Here is a 12849-nt window from a genome sequence, read left to right as displayed (position 1 = left end):
AATTTTCAATGGCGGGTTCTCAACAAAGACTCCCAAATCCAAATTATGTCTGTGTGTGTGGCGGAGTGTGTGGAACTTTGATTTCAATTTTCAATAATAAATTATTAATTTCAAATATAAAATAAAACATTGATATTATTATAGAGAGAGAAAGATAAAAGAAGTTAGAGAAAAGATTAAGAAAAATATTTAAAATATATAAATCAGACTTAAACATATAAAAAGAAAATTCACCTAATTATGAACGTTGAGAACATACCGACGGTCATAATAGGGGTTGGGAGCCCTTCAATCGGGTTCCAGCCTCACGGAGAGCCCAAGTCCTCGACTCCCCAGTTGGAACTCCAAAAGTTGGGGCCCCAGACCTCATGGAGAACCTAGGGACTGGGTTTCTTGCTGGAACTCCAAAGACTAGCAATTCTCAAATTTGAATTTAGTTGCCCAACCCCACCACATTAGACTTGCTCTGACTCTTTCTTGGAGTAAAACTAAAAAATACTATAGATAAATTACATAATTATTTCATATTTTTCTTTAAAAAGTGACACCCAAACTCCCTCTTTTCTTTTCTTTTTATACTATTTTGATATAAATATTTACTCTTACATTTATTTTAGCGCCAATTTTATTTTATTTTATTTTATTATTTTATTTTCTTCTGTCAAAACACACACAAGTCAAGAAAATACAAAATTCCCTCACCACTTCCACTCACCCATCAATTTCCTCGAATACCAGAATAAGATTTCCAATCGTACGGTTTAAAATCAAGTATATATTACCCTATGAATTTCATCCGTTAGATCAATTTATTCGACATTTAAACTCATCTGAACCGTTAATATTACAAAAAATTCAATTTCAAAAGCTTCGATAGAAGAGGGAGAGAGAAAAGCTTCTCTTTCTTTCTTTCTCTCTTTCTCTCTTTCTCTCTCTAGAAATATAATCTCTCCCTCTCTCTCTATCTATCACTAGTTTACTCATCTTTCTCTCAGATCTTTGAATGTTATTCGATCGATCTGAAAAAAGGTGATTTTTTTGGTTTGAATTTGGAGAAATTTTTTGAGGGTTTTAATTGAATTGAAGTGAAATCAAAGGATTTTGAATTCTTTTTGGGTTTTAAAAGGTTTTTGTGTTTCGAAATTGAGTGACAGATGGAAGAGAAGAATGAAAGTGTCGATTTCCCGCCAGAAAAAGTGAAATCGTCGTCTGATACTAATGTACCAGCAGAAATTGTAACGTCGAGTAGTGATATTCCGATGAAGAAGCTAGCCAGGCAGCTGGATTTTACGGCGTTTTCTAGTTCTTCTACTTCTTTTATCTCACCGGAGAAACCACATGAACAACAAAAACCACCGCCCCTGCCGCCGCCGCTACAGACACAGCCACAGTCACAGTCACAGTCACAGTCACAACCACAACCACAACCACAACCACATCCTCGGGCACAGCAACCACAACCACTCCCTTACGCGGCGGCGCAGTCAATGCTTCCTCTTCCTCGACCTTCCTTACTGCCAATGTGAGTTTTCTGCAAATTTTTATGGTTTTTATTGACTCGTTTTGTTCTAAAGGTTTGAATTTGGGAGTTTAAATGTTGGGTTTCTTTTCCTGATTAAGGGTTTCCAGTTTTCATTAGTGTAATTCATTGTAGCTTATCTCCTTTTTTCGTCTAGATCTTGTTTTATTTTCCCCTTTTAATGATTGATGAAAGAGATGCATTTTTCAATCTTCCTCTCTTATGTGCAGGTTAGCATGAACTTAGTGTTACAGAATCCTGAATTTTAGTTTTGAATTTTCGTCTTGTGATAGTCCCACATCGTTTGGGTGAGAGTCCAAAGCGTGGGGCGTGGGCTACGGGTGTAGCCTGGGGTGTGGGCTACATGTGTACGCTCAAGCTTAGTAAGTGTCGAGATCTTTTTGGCGGGCTCGTGGAGCCTTTGTCAGAAACAAGACCGTGTACCAATGGACTTGGGTCTTAGTGTGTCAAAAGCGAGGACAATAAATATGGACGGTTACCTTGATTTGCTTAGATTGGATATTTCAGTGTTGTATGGAAATTTGATTGTGTACTCGGGTGTTATCTTTTAAGTAATGAATATCTAGGATATGAAATTGTGTGCATTTCACTAGTGGAGATTTTGCTGGTTCTTCTTAATAGTAACCTTTTCATACAATTAATCCCAAGAATGATTGTTACTCAATTTTTAGTGTTTCATCGGTGCATAGCCACATAAAGGAGGGAATAAGGCATTCCCACTTCAGTCGCTTTATTAGGAATCTCGCCAAATGGGAAACAAAAGAAATACAAAAATGTTAATTTGCTTCACATATTATTTTCTGTGGGCTTAAGAAGAACATGGTTATAGTGATAAAAATGAAAAAAAGGACTGAAATGCATATTTTCTATTTGTCAAAAAAAATATATTTGATACTTGATAGCTCCATTAATGAGCTATCTGATATTGTGGCGAAAATACTTCTGAGAGGGTAAAGTCCTGGTGGAAAGATATGTTCTACATATTGCATTTAAGCACAACATAACCTGTTTTGTGACACTTTTTGATTTCTTTGTCCACCCCACCCAACTCTCCCTAGTTGCAGGACATTGATTATTATTAGTTTTGGAGGTCTGCGTGGCTATTTCCAGTTGAAGGTCTCATTGTGATAACAAAGGCAGCCTGCACATACTATATGTGGAGCTACACCTAATCTCAAATCTCAATGTTCTTTTTGTGGCTGTTGGTGGGTACAATTGTATTAGATGGTCCAATAGTTAACTCACATGATTGTCCTAATGTCGGACAAAGTAAGAAACCTCTATTATGTTTAGGGCATTTTCGATGTTTTTGTAGGATAGAATAGGAAGAAATTCTAAGTTAGAAAAACCATCATGAAGTTTTTCTTTTTATATAGTTTATACTTATACCATTAGATAATGCGTAAGGTTAGATTTCGATAGAATGTTACTATATAGAGTCTGTCTGTTTCTATATTATTGAAAACAGTGGCAATTCCATGAATATATTTAGTTGGGTTTAAATATTTTTGAAACGCTTTATAGTCTTATCATGCTCTAACAATAGTACCTACAACTGGCGGCCCAGATTCAGTGGTGCGTTTGATACACATTGAGTCTTAATCTTGTTTGTTTGTACATTTTTTATTCCTCTTCTCTGTTTGTTCTCATTGACACATAAAATTTGTAACACTTTCAAGTATATACATTTCTTTGGAAAATTTGAGGTTCATCATCATGCTTACAGATACCCAGCCATAGGAATATTATGCTGCATTACTTGCATAACCTGTATGGATGTAACTCCAGACAAATTTACAGTTTTTCAGGATAAAAAGTCTAACAATTCCGTGTATCTTTTCAGAAAGCCAGAGTCCCCAAGATCACGACCACGGGCCATTACTGAAGTAAAAGATGGTACACCAAAGAAGCAAAAGCAATGCAATTGCAAACACTCAAGATGCTTGAAGTTGTAAGTACATTTTTGCTTAGTAAGCAATGTCTAAGAGATTTCGCAAGGTCATCATACTGATCTCCACCCTATTTGAAATGCATTTCTAGGTACTGTGAGTGTTTTGCTTCAGGAGTTTACTGTGATGGATGTAACTGTTCAAATTGTTCAAACAATGTGGAGAATGAGTCCTCTAGGCAAGATGCTGTCGAAGCAACTTTGGAGCGCAATCCAAATGCATTTCGGCCGAAAATTGCTAGTAGTCCTCATGGAACTCGGGATAGTAGGGTATGTGGCTGAACTCGTCCTGAGTTTGTTTCAGTTACTAGGTAACTAGGTAGCAAGGAATTTACTTTATAAGCTACTCGTTTTAGCGATATAACTTAGTTATTACTCCAAGTCCTAAATGATGATTATCCGTCTTTAGAACTGCATCAAGAAAGATGTTAGCTATTCTGCTCGCTGCTTTATGTAATGTAACACGACCGAAAATAAGTTTTAGAAGAGCATGTACATAACATCGATTAACATGATAAGTGCCTCTTCCAAATGCCCATGACCCTCTGTCCTTGCCAAGCTGCCATATCTGTATGAGAAAGAAGGCGTTAAATTGAAAAATAAAGTTTGCAAATCTTCTAGACTTCTCCTAACAAAATCAGAGTTTCTGATAAAGGCTTCAATTAATTTCAGTTGTTTTATGATATAGAATTTTTTTATACGTCATGTTAGCATTCATATGGACTGGATAAAATCAAATATAGGAGGAAGCTGGTGACACCCCAATGGTAGCAAAGCACAACAAGGGATGTCACTGCAAGAAATCAGGGTGTCTCAAGAAGTATTGTGAATGCTTCCAAGCCAACATTCTCTGTTCTGAAAATTGCAAATGCATAGACTGCAAGAACTTTGAAGGTAGTGAAGAAAGAAGAGCTCTGTTCCATGAGGACCACAGTAGTGCTCTTTACATCCAGCAGGTAGCTGCCAATGCTGCCATAACTGGGGCTATTGGATCTTGCGGCTATGGGTCTCCTCCAGCACCCAAGAGAAGAAAAAACCAGGACGCTACATCAACAAGGGATCCATCAATTCACAGGCTAGGTCAGACTCAGGTAATTTCGGGTAGCTTATATCCTTAACAAAATACTTGTCGTGTCAGTTTTTTTTATCTGCAATCTCTATCTTCACCTTGTGTTTTTCTTTTGAAATTTTGCATTAATTGCTTTCTTCACCAAATATTTCGTGTAGGAAATTTCTCTTTAGATAAATCCCAAACGTAAAAGCTTTTTTACCTAGATCATTTACAGAACAAGGAAAATATATTCTCTTAAGATAAACTCTTCACTCGAGTTTGTTTCAATTAATAATCTACTGTTCACCCATATTTATTTCTTGCATTTGTTACTGACTCTATAATCTATGGTACTATTGTCTAGTGGTTGAGTTGACGTTTTCTTATGCACAACAGGCTAATCATCTAATTTCTTCTGCACCGTCGTCTACGTCTTCCCCCATTCCTGTTGCTCGTGCAGTTAATACTGCAATGTCAGGGTCATCAAAATTCACATACCGGTACATCTGTTTGCATGATTAATGGAAGAGTAATTCTTCCATCCTACTTGTCCTTTTCGTTATTTTTCTGCAAGGATTACTAACCAACTAATCATGACGCAGGTCTCTATTAGCAGATGTTATCCAACCGCAAGACATTAAAGAGTTCTGCTCAGTTTTAGTCGTTGCAGCAGCAGAAGCCGCCAGGGAACTTCAAGGTATATTTATCATTACAGAAATGAAACAGCATGCAGGATTTACTGATTTCATTTGTTTTCATTTCCTTCTTTGCTTTATTATACATTTGTATGTTCTTGGAAGAGGCTAGAATGCGAGTATAGTACTGGGCAATAGTTATTTCCAAGAATAAAGCTCGCCACAGTCTTGCTTTGAGGACAGAGATTAGGGGTGTTATCTTTAGGAAAGGGTCTTCAGATAGCTAAAAACTGTTCATGGATAGAGTTTCTGTGTTTCACAACGGGCTGTTTCGGTCAGAAAATGGCCCATTTATTGGGTATGTCTGGCTTGCCCCTCGAGTGGCCTAACTGCTTTTACTATTTCCAGATAAGGAAGTTACTATGGAAAAGCAAGTGGAGAAAAAAGACGAAACAGAAACTACTGTTGCTACATCAACTCAACACAGAGAGGCTAAACGAAACGAACCCGATATTCAGAAAACTTCCTCGGAGGATCATTCAAGTGGGAACCAAGCGGACAAAACGAGCACCAATGAGACTGGATCAGATGGTTCTGACATGCAGAAAGGAAGACCCATGTCTCCAGGAACGCTAGCGTTGATGTGCAATGAACAGGATACAATGTTCATGGAAACTGCATCTTCGAATAGAAGTTTGGGACATGATAACAGTTCAACTCCTCAGTTGCCATATAGTCAGGGAATGTCAGAGGTCTATGCTGAGCAAGAAAGACATGTTTTAACAGCATTTCGGGATTCTCTTCGAAAATTGGTTAATTGTGGCACAATTAAAGGTGAGGGTTCTTTAACTAAATCGCATGGTAATTTTATTGATACTAGTTATGCTAGTAGGGGGAAGTCGATGTCTATAAGTTGGTTCTGTGTCATGTTGCTTCCTTTCGAATTTACTTGGGTATCGAAGTACCCAGAAATGAAACTACTACTGTACTTGTTGTTCCAGAATCCACAACCTAGTGCTTGAAAATGAAAAAGGAAACCGGAAATCATTTCGTGGATTAAGGGTACCCACCTATTGCCACTCGTATATTCTACACTTTTAGCGAAAAACCAGTGAATTTCTTAGATTCAAAATTCACTTCCATATACTGCAAATACACTACCTACCCACTTATCAGTTTTGTACCAATTGCTGATTTTCATTTCGATTTTTCAAAACCGAAACAAGTGTTGAAAGTCTGCTAATGTGCAGTGTGCTAAGTTTAAGCATTTGTTGATGTTAAAGAACTAATTTGGTTCATGGGTATTGCAGAAAGGAAATATTCGTCGTTAGGCGCAAGAGCAGAAGCTGGGAATCAGTTTACACCTACAAGCAACGGCATCGTAATACCACCTCCTTCAGCTACCAGTGAGGTAACTCAGACAGTTTCTGCCATTAATGTTGCTTCTAATAGCAATCCATCTTTGAAGTTAGGATTTCCAAACGAAAATGGAAACATCAAACCAAAGATAGAAGAAGATATGTAAAAAAGATAGTAAGTTAAAAAGGGTTAATCGAAATTATATAATTGCATCTCATCGATGTATTAGTCGGCATTTGATCTGCCTATCTGTTGATGCAGTTGTAAAGTACCTCCATTGACAGAACTGATTTTCGATTGAAGATTCATCAATCACAGTCAGACCAATTCCATTTTTTTCCCCTTACTAATATATCTATCATATTTATTTTTATCTGTCTTGAAATCTGCCATTTTTCACTTCTTTGATTTTTATCTTTTCTCATGAAGTCTTGTTCACTTTAACAGATTTGATTTCTTTTCTCATTAAATGCAGTTGTACTAAGGTCCACCTTTTATTTTCAATCATTTAATATGGGAAGCTTAATAATTCCCCATTTCTTATATATCAGTCTTTGTAGTCGAGAAAAAAGTAGTTGGGTTTTCTTTCATGAAATATAACATAGAAGAAAGAAAGCCGTATCAATTCTATTGAGTTCGAGTTGGCCAGCACGGACTCAGGCTTGTCAGAGTATCCTTGGACTGCCCCAATCTGTGAGCCTTAGACTCCTCAGTTCGAGGTCCATGGAATGCCAAGAGGGGTTAGGCTAAGAGCGGGACGCCTCAAGAGATATACCTTCAACATTGGTAATACACCTATTGAAAGTTAAAACGAAAATCATCCCAAAACAGAATACCTCTTTTCACAATTTGGTGAAATTCGATTTGTTTATTTTGGTCGGTATATCAGTATTATTAATCAACCGTGTTAAATGGTCCGACTGCGAGACCAATCACTGCCCGAAAAGTGATGGAGCCTGTCATGATTGATCTGATTGTTTCTCACTCTTTACAAGCACATCGAAACCAGTCTCATCACCTTTCCATCCGTTATCAACTTTGAATATCTAGCTATTTGATATTTTACTTTATTATTAGTTCCCATCTATTAACCCAAAGTCATAAAAGTTTTCATTCTAAAATATATATTCCTTCAACTATACAATAAAATACGAGTTCAACAAAAAAAAAAAGAATACGTCAAAGTATTTTTTTTCTCTTAAAATAAATGACTTCGATCGGTGAAAGTCGATTTATTTATTTTGGTCAGTATATTAGTTTTATTAATTCCTATATAGCGACTCGAAAGTCATAAATATTTTCATTCTAAAATATATATTCCTTCAACTATATAATAAGAGAAGCAAATTGAATGAAGAAAATGAAAATATCTAGCAATAATCATGCCTCTTTTAAAGATGAGAATTTTATTCTCATCTATCATTATTATTATGATGATGATATTAATGAGTTTTTCTCTCTCTACTATTACTTCATCTTCTCCTCCTACAAATAATAGGATAAGAATTCCCCACCATCACCAACTCACGTGCCAAAAATATGTCACGTGCAATCACCTTTCATATAAATACCACTCTCGCCTGAAAAAACTCACCCATTACCATCACGATACCGGAAAAACTGAACTTTTTGATTCAGTTTTAATGGAAGAATCCGGCGGCGAGTCGTTTAAAAATCTCCGATCAGAGTTTCTTCACGTTCTTCAGAGTCGAAGATCTGAAGGTTTGAATATTAACTTTCGTTTTTACAAACCTGGAAAGTCAATTAAGATAAATTTATGATTTTGTTAGTTCAGATTTGGAAATGTTTTGAGTTTTTTTATTAGTAGATCAATTGATTTGAACTTGTTTTTGTTGAATTTATTTCTATTTTTGAATTGACGTGAATGTGAATGTTGTTTTTCATCTGATTTTAGGTTCTTTCTCTCTCTAGAATCACAGACTGAGCAATTAATTCTACTAAATCTGAATCGATGTTGAAAAAATTTTAGTCTGATGATTTCCTCCTCTCTCTCTCTCTCTCTCTCTCTCTCTCTCTAGAAAAGCAGACTGAGCTAGTAATTAGACTGAAATCTGAATCGATGTTGAAAATTTTGACTGTGCTTTTAACCTGTTTGATTTGATTCTTTGTTTGTGGTTGAATAATCTGAAGTTAAATAGATGATGGAGTTATACTCTTTAGATATTAATTTAGTTGATGGATTACAGAATGAATTTGAATTAGGTTAAGTTGGATCCTTTCTTAATGATATAGTAGCATGTAGGAAGCAACTCACATTCCAGGTTTTAGTGTGAATATTGTGAATGGATGGATAATGATTGTTTAAAAATCATGATTTTTGAATACTAAAAGATAGAAATACTTCTTAGTTCATTACTTTGTCAATAAAAACTCCTTTGATCACCCATATGTTGATTAGATGTGACTAAAACCAACCATGCTTACTTGATTTGAATCAAAACCTAACTCTAGGAATATTATTTCTACAAAATCAAGAGTTTCTTGAAACAGTTCTGGTCTATGGTACTCTTTTCGCTGCTAGGTTTTTCGGTCTTATGCATTGGAGTAACAGACATATTAAATATACGTTGCTAGTTAAAAGAACTGTTTGTTTATGTTCTCTCCACTATTTTCCTCATTTGAATGCAAAATAGTTGCATTTGATTTCAGTTTTTGCTTGTTTGTTACTGATTCACTAAATGTAATTTTGTATTGCCAGTTCCCCTCTCTGTGGAGCTTGCGGAACCCGTGGCAGAATGTATGTTCCAGGAAACACCACCTCCTATTTTCAGTGAGGTCATAATACTTCTCTATCTTTTGTTTATTTGTGTTTGTAAACCACTTTTTGGTCTTCTGATTTTTCGCCTGATATTTTACCAGGCAATGAATTCTTGCCCGAGGGAAAATCACGAGAACTTTAAGGAACAATTGAAAGAAGAAAACCTTTACCTAACTACTGAGGTAAGTTTAGCTCTTTTTTCACAATCTCATTCACCAACCACCGTCTTTCTCATATCACTATATCAGAAACTGCAGTTGTTTTCTCGTGTAACTCGTGTTGTTTAGTTAGAATTCTGAAAGTTGCGATTGTCAGAACCTTTTGTGAAACAATTGGAGTCAAAAAGTCCATGCATATGAAATAATATACTGTCCCATAGAAGTTGATCAGTTTATTTACTCTTTATTTCCTCATATCAAAATTGAGCCGGTTTACAAGTTTTTTCCCGAGTTATCTCAGCTTATATTTGTTTTGCTTAGGAGTTATTTAGTATTGATTTATTCTTTTGATCCAATGATTCAATAGGCAGGGGAACAAGGACGTTTACCAGTGCTAATATTGAGCATGAAACAAAGCAAGCTCCAACAAAGACCAGCTGTTGTATTTTTACACAGCACAAACAAATGCAAGGAATGGTTACGGCCATTACTTGAAGTAAGATAACTCTATTGCTGCTGGAATTGCTTCTAGTGTCAACTACTTTTGAAAGAACAGTTATCTTATATTTTATTTTTGTTTTTCTCAGGCATATGCTTCACGAGGATATATAGCTATTGCCGTTGATTCTCGCTACCATGGTGAACGAGCTAGCAATCTGACTACATACCGAGATGTATTTAGTCACTACCTATGTTCTGTTTTTGTTTGTTAAAGAAACTAGTTGTCTAGGACAGTTTCTTTCCCCTTGTTTATAATAGAAATCATCATGCAGGCTCTTGTACAAGCATGGAAAACTGGTGATACGATGCCCTTCATATACGATACGGTATGTTCCATGTTGAACTAGTTTTTCATTATTTCAACCAATGATTTGAATTAATTTACTCAATAGCAAATAACTTTATGCGGAAACTGGCTAATTGAGAAGTATTTATGGCAGGTCTGGGATTTGATAAAACTAGCAGATTATCTTTCAAAAAGAGATGATATTGATCATTCTAGGATAGGCATTACTGGTGAATCGCTTGGAGGTTCGATAAATAAAAGAGATATAAATTGATGGGTTTAAATTGTCGTTCTGATACGAATGTGCAGAACTCATCGGGTATTTCTTCAATGTAGGAATGCATGCATGGTTTGCAGCTTTTATGGATACACGATATGCAGTGGTTGTACCTATAATTGGTGTTCAGGGATTCCGGTGGGCCATAGAAAACGATAAATGGCAGGCAAGAGTGAACAGCATAAAGCCGGTTTTTGAACGTGAGTACTAAAGGTTCAAATTCGAAAAAGAGAAACCTTGAGTGTTGATTATATATCATCTCAAGTTTGATGCTAATTCTGGTTCTCAGATTACAATATTTACTATATAGTCAGATATAAGAATTCTCACTTTCTTAACTCGATTTTCTCATTGCAGAAGCACGAGTCGATTTAGGAAAAAATGAAATTGATAAAGAAGTGGTGGAAAAGGTCAGTAACTCTGCTTTTAAGAGCGTTTACTTGAATATCGAAACATGATATTTGTATTTTTCTCGTCCAGAAAACCCATATGAGAATTTGATTGAAGTAAATCAATGGTATTTTGTCTGAGCAGGTTTGGGATAGAATTGCTCCAGGTCTAGCTTCCACGTTCGACTCACCTTACACAGTTTCACCTATTGCACCAAGGCCTCTGCTTATCCTAAATGGTATAATTCTTCGAGCATCCAACATTTTCATTTTCTCTATCTTAAGCGGCAACTAGTAAAACTCTTACGTGAGGGTCTATAGGTGCCCCAAAATTTTTTCGTAGGCCCACCTCTCTCTTAGCACTGCCCGTGGGCCTCGGACTGGCCTTAGTTCGGGCTTTTCAAACCCAGCTCGGATTAGGCCAGTCGAAGTGCCCTTAGACTGCCCCTGTCTGGGAGTCGCTAATAGAGAGGGCAGGCCTATGGCTATTTTTTGGGTGCGGCTATAGACCCTCCCTATCTCTTAGCCTGTCGAGATTAGCTTCCCAAGTTCATACGACTGATTCCAACTGATTCCTGGATCTTTGGGTGTGCAGGTGCGGAAGATCCTCGTTGCCCTATTGAGGGCTTGCAACTTCCATTTGCAGTAACAAAGAAAGCTTATGAAGCGGCTCAGTGTTCCGAAAATTTCCAGGTTCTTACCTTCTATAAGATTTGTTTATTTCCAGTGCTACATATCTTTATGAATCCATGTCCATTTCATAAGAACTCAGATTTAGAATAGCACCCTAGTATATACAAATTCGAACGATTAAAACCCCCACCCGCGATGTCCCACATCGCTCATGTGAGTGTCTGGAGACTGGGCTCTAGGTGTACGCTTAAGCTTAGTAACTACCGAGGTCTTTTGGGTGGATTCTTTGGTATCGGTCGATTACGGTATTGAAATTATGGATTCGTTATGAATATGGAGCAGGTGATAGCAGAAGAAGGAATAGGGCATCAAATGACATCACAGATGGTCAAAGAAGCAAGTGATTGGTTTGACAAGTTCTTCCACGTCGAGTAAAAAAGAACCACAAAACTGTCCAAATGTTTCGAGGTTTGAAGAGCTTTATGTTTCTGAGTATATTTGAAGAAATTTGTATGCCACGATCTGTTTATGCATTTAAATCGAAAAAAAATGTATCCCACAAATAAGAACGAAAAGAACTTAATCTTTGTATCTGTTGTTAGCCTTATTTTTTTCTTCGACTACATTTTTTTATACCAACGTTACCGAATTGAATGTTTGACGGAAAATTAGACTGAAACAATGCCATGCAATATGACATAAAAAGCAAGAAAAGTTCTTTGACCAAAAGAGCCAAGAAGTATATTTCAGTATGCCAATGGCCATGTTTCGCCTGTTAATGAAAGATTTAACATTAGAAGTTGAACATTTGAAAGCATAACGTTCTTCGACACACTAATCACTAGAAAGATGAACCTATATTATAACAATTCAGGAGGGTCCGACAATGGGTAGTGTTAGCTACGAAAAAAATTAGGCTTTAATACTCTTTTGGAGGGGTTTTAAAAGTTTATAAGAGAAACGTTCGCCTTCTTAAAGTGTTGAAGGCCCCTCACTCAAGGTAAATTTTAGGAAATAATATGGAAAAAAAAAGCAGACCTTTTTGAAAGAAAAACAGGACTTCTTGTGTTTTTACAAATCAATGTAATGACTTTTGGAGTCCTTTGTCAAAAAAAGAAGAGGTATCTATCAACAAAAAGAGAGGTATCTATCAAGTAGATTACAAAGTAATTGTTGCTTCTAAGGTAGGTATTTAAGGTTGTGGACTTGGCAAGGATTTCATTATTTCGGGTTCAAGATGTAAATAGATATACATATATATATGTTGTTAGCTCATTTTTCATGCACAAAATA

The 12849-nt window shown here is 36.4% G+C and overlaps 2 protein-coding genes across 3 annotated transcripts; both read left to right on the top strand.

Annotated features, from left to right (window-relative positions):
• The first annotated feature begins 660 nt into the window (after nt 1-660).
• On the top strand, nt 661-6908 carry LOC147540550 (protein tesmin/TSO1-like CXC 5). Its single transcript, XM_086640817.1, has 8 exons — nt 661-1522; nt 3384-3491; nt 3581-3758; nt 4232-4579; nt 4936-5039; nt 5142-5236; nt 5583-6008; nt 6485-6908. The coding sequence occupies exons 1-8, from the start codon at nt 1155-1157 to the stop codon at nt 6697-6699; spliced, it is 1842 nt and encodes a 613-aa protein (XP_086496943.1). The 5' UTR covers nt 661-1154; the 3' UTR covers nt 6700-6908.
• Nucleotides 6909-7889: 981 nt separating this feature from the next.
• LOC147540549 (alpha/beta-Hydrolases superfamily protein) lies at nt 7890-12163 on the top strand. 2 transcript variants are annotated; one of them, XM_086640819.1, is made up of 12 exons: nt 7890-8255; nt 9253-9329; nt 9414-9494; nt 9838-9966; nt 10058-10144; nt 10244-10297; nt 10412-10502; nt 10594-10734; nt 10892-10944; nt 11069-11162; nt 11519-11616; nt 11899-12163. In XM_086640819.1, the coding sequence occupies exons 1-12, from the start codon at nt 7916-7918 to the stop codon at nt 11989-11991; spliced, it is 1338 nt and encodes a 445-aa protein (XP_086496945.1). In that variant the 5' UTR covers nt 7890-7915; the 3' UTR covers nt 11992-12163. The 2 variants fall into 2 exon arrangements, with proteins under 2 accessions (XP_086496945.1, XP_086496944.1); XM_086640818.1 differs by having other exon boundaries at nt 7974-8255; nt 9253-9494.
• Nucleotides 12164-12849: the final 686 nt, after the last annotated feature.

The sequence above is a fragment of the Eschscholzia californica genome, unplaced genomic scaffold (genome assembly GCF_041429995.1).
Source record: "Eschscholzia californica isolate CP2 unplaced genomic scaffold, dmEscCali1.0.p SCAF_5, whole genome shotgun sequence".
Taxonomy (NCBI): Eukaryota; Viridiplantae; Streptophyta; class Magnoliopsida; order Ranunculales; family Papaveraceae; genus Eschscholzia; species Eschscholzia californica.
This window is presented reverse-complemented; position numbering and strand designations above follow the sequence as displayed.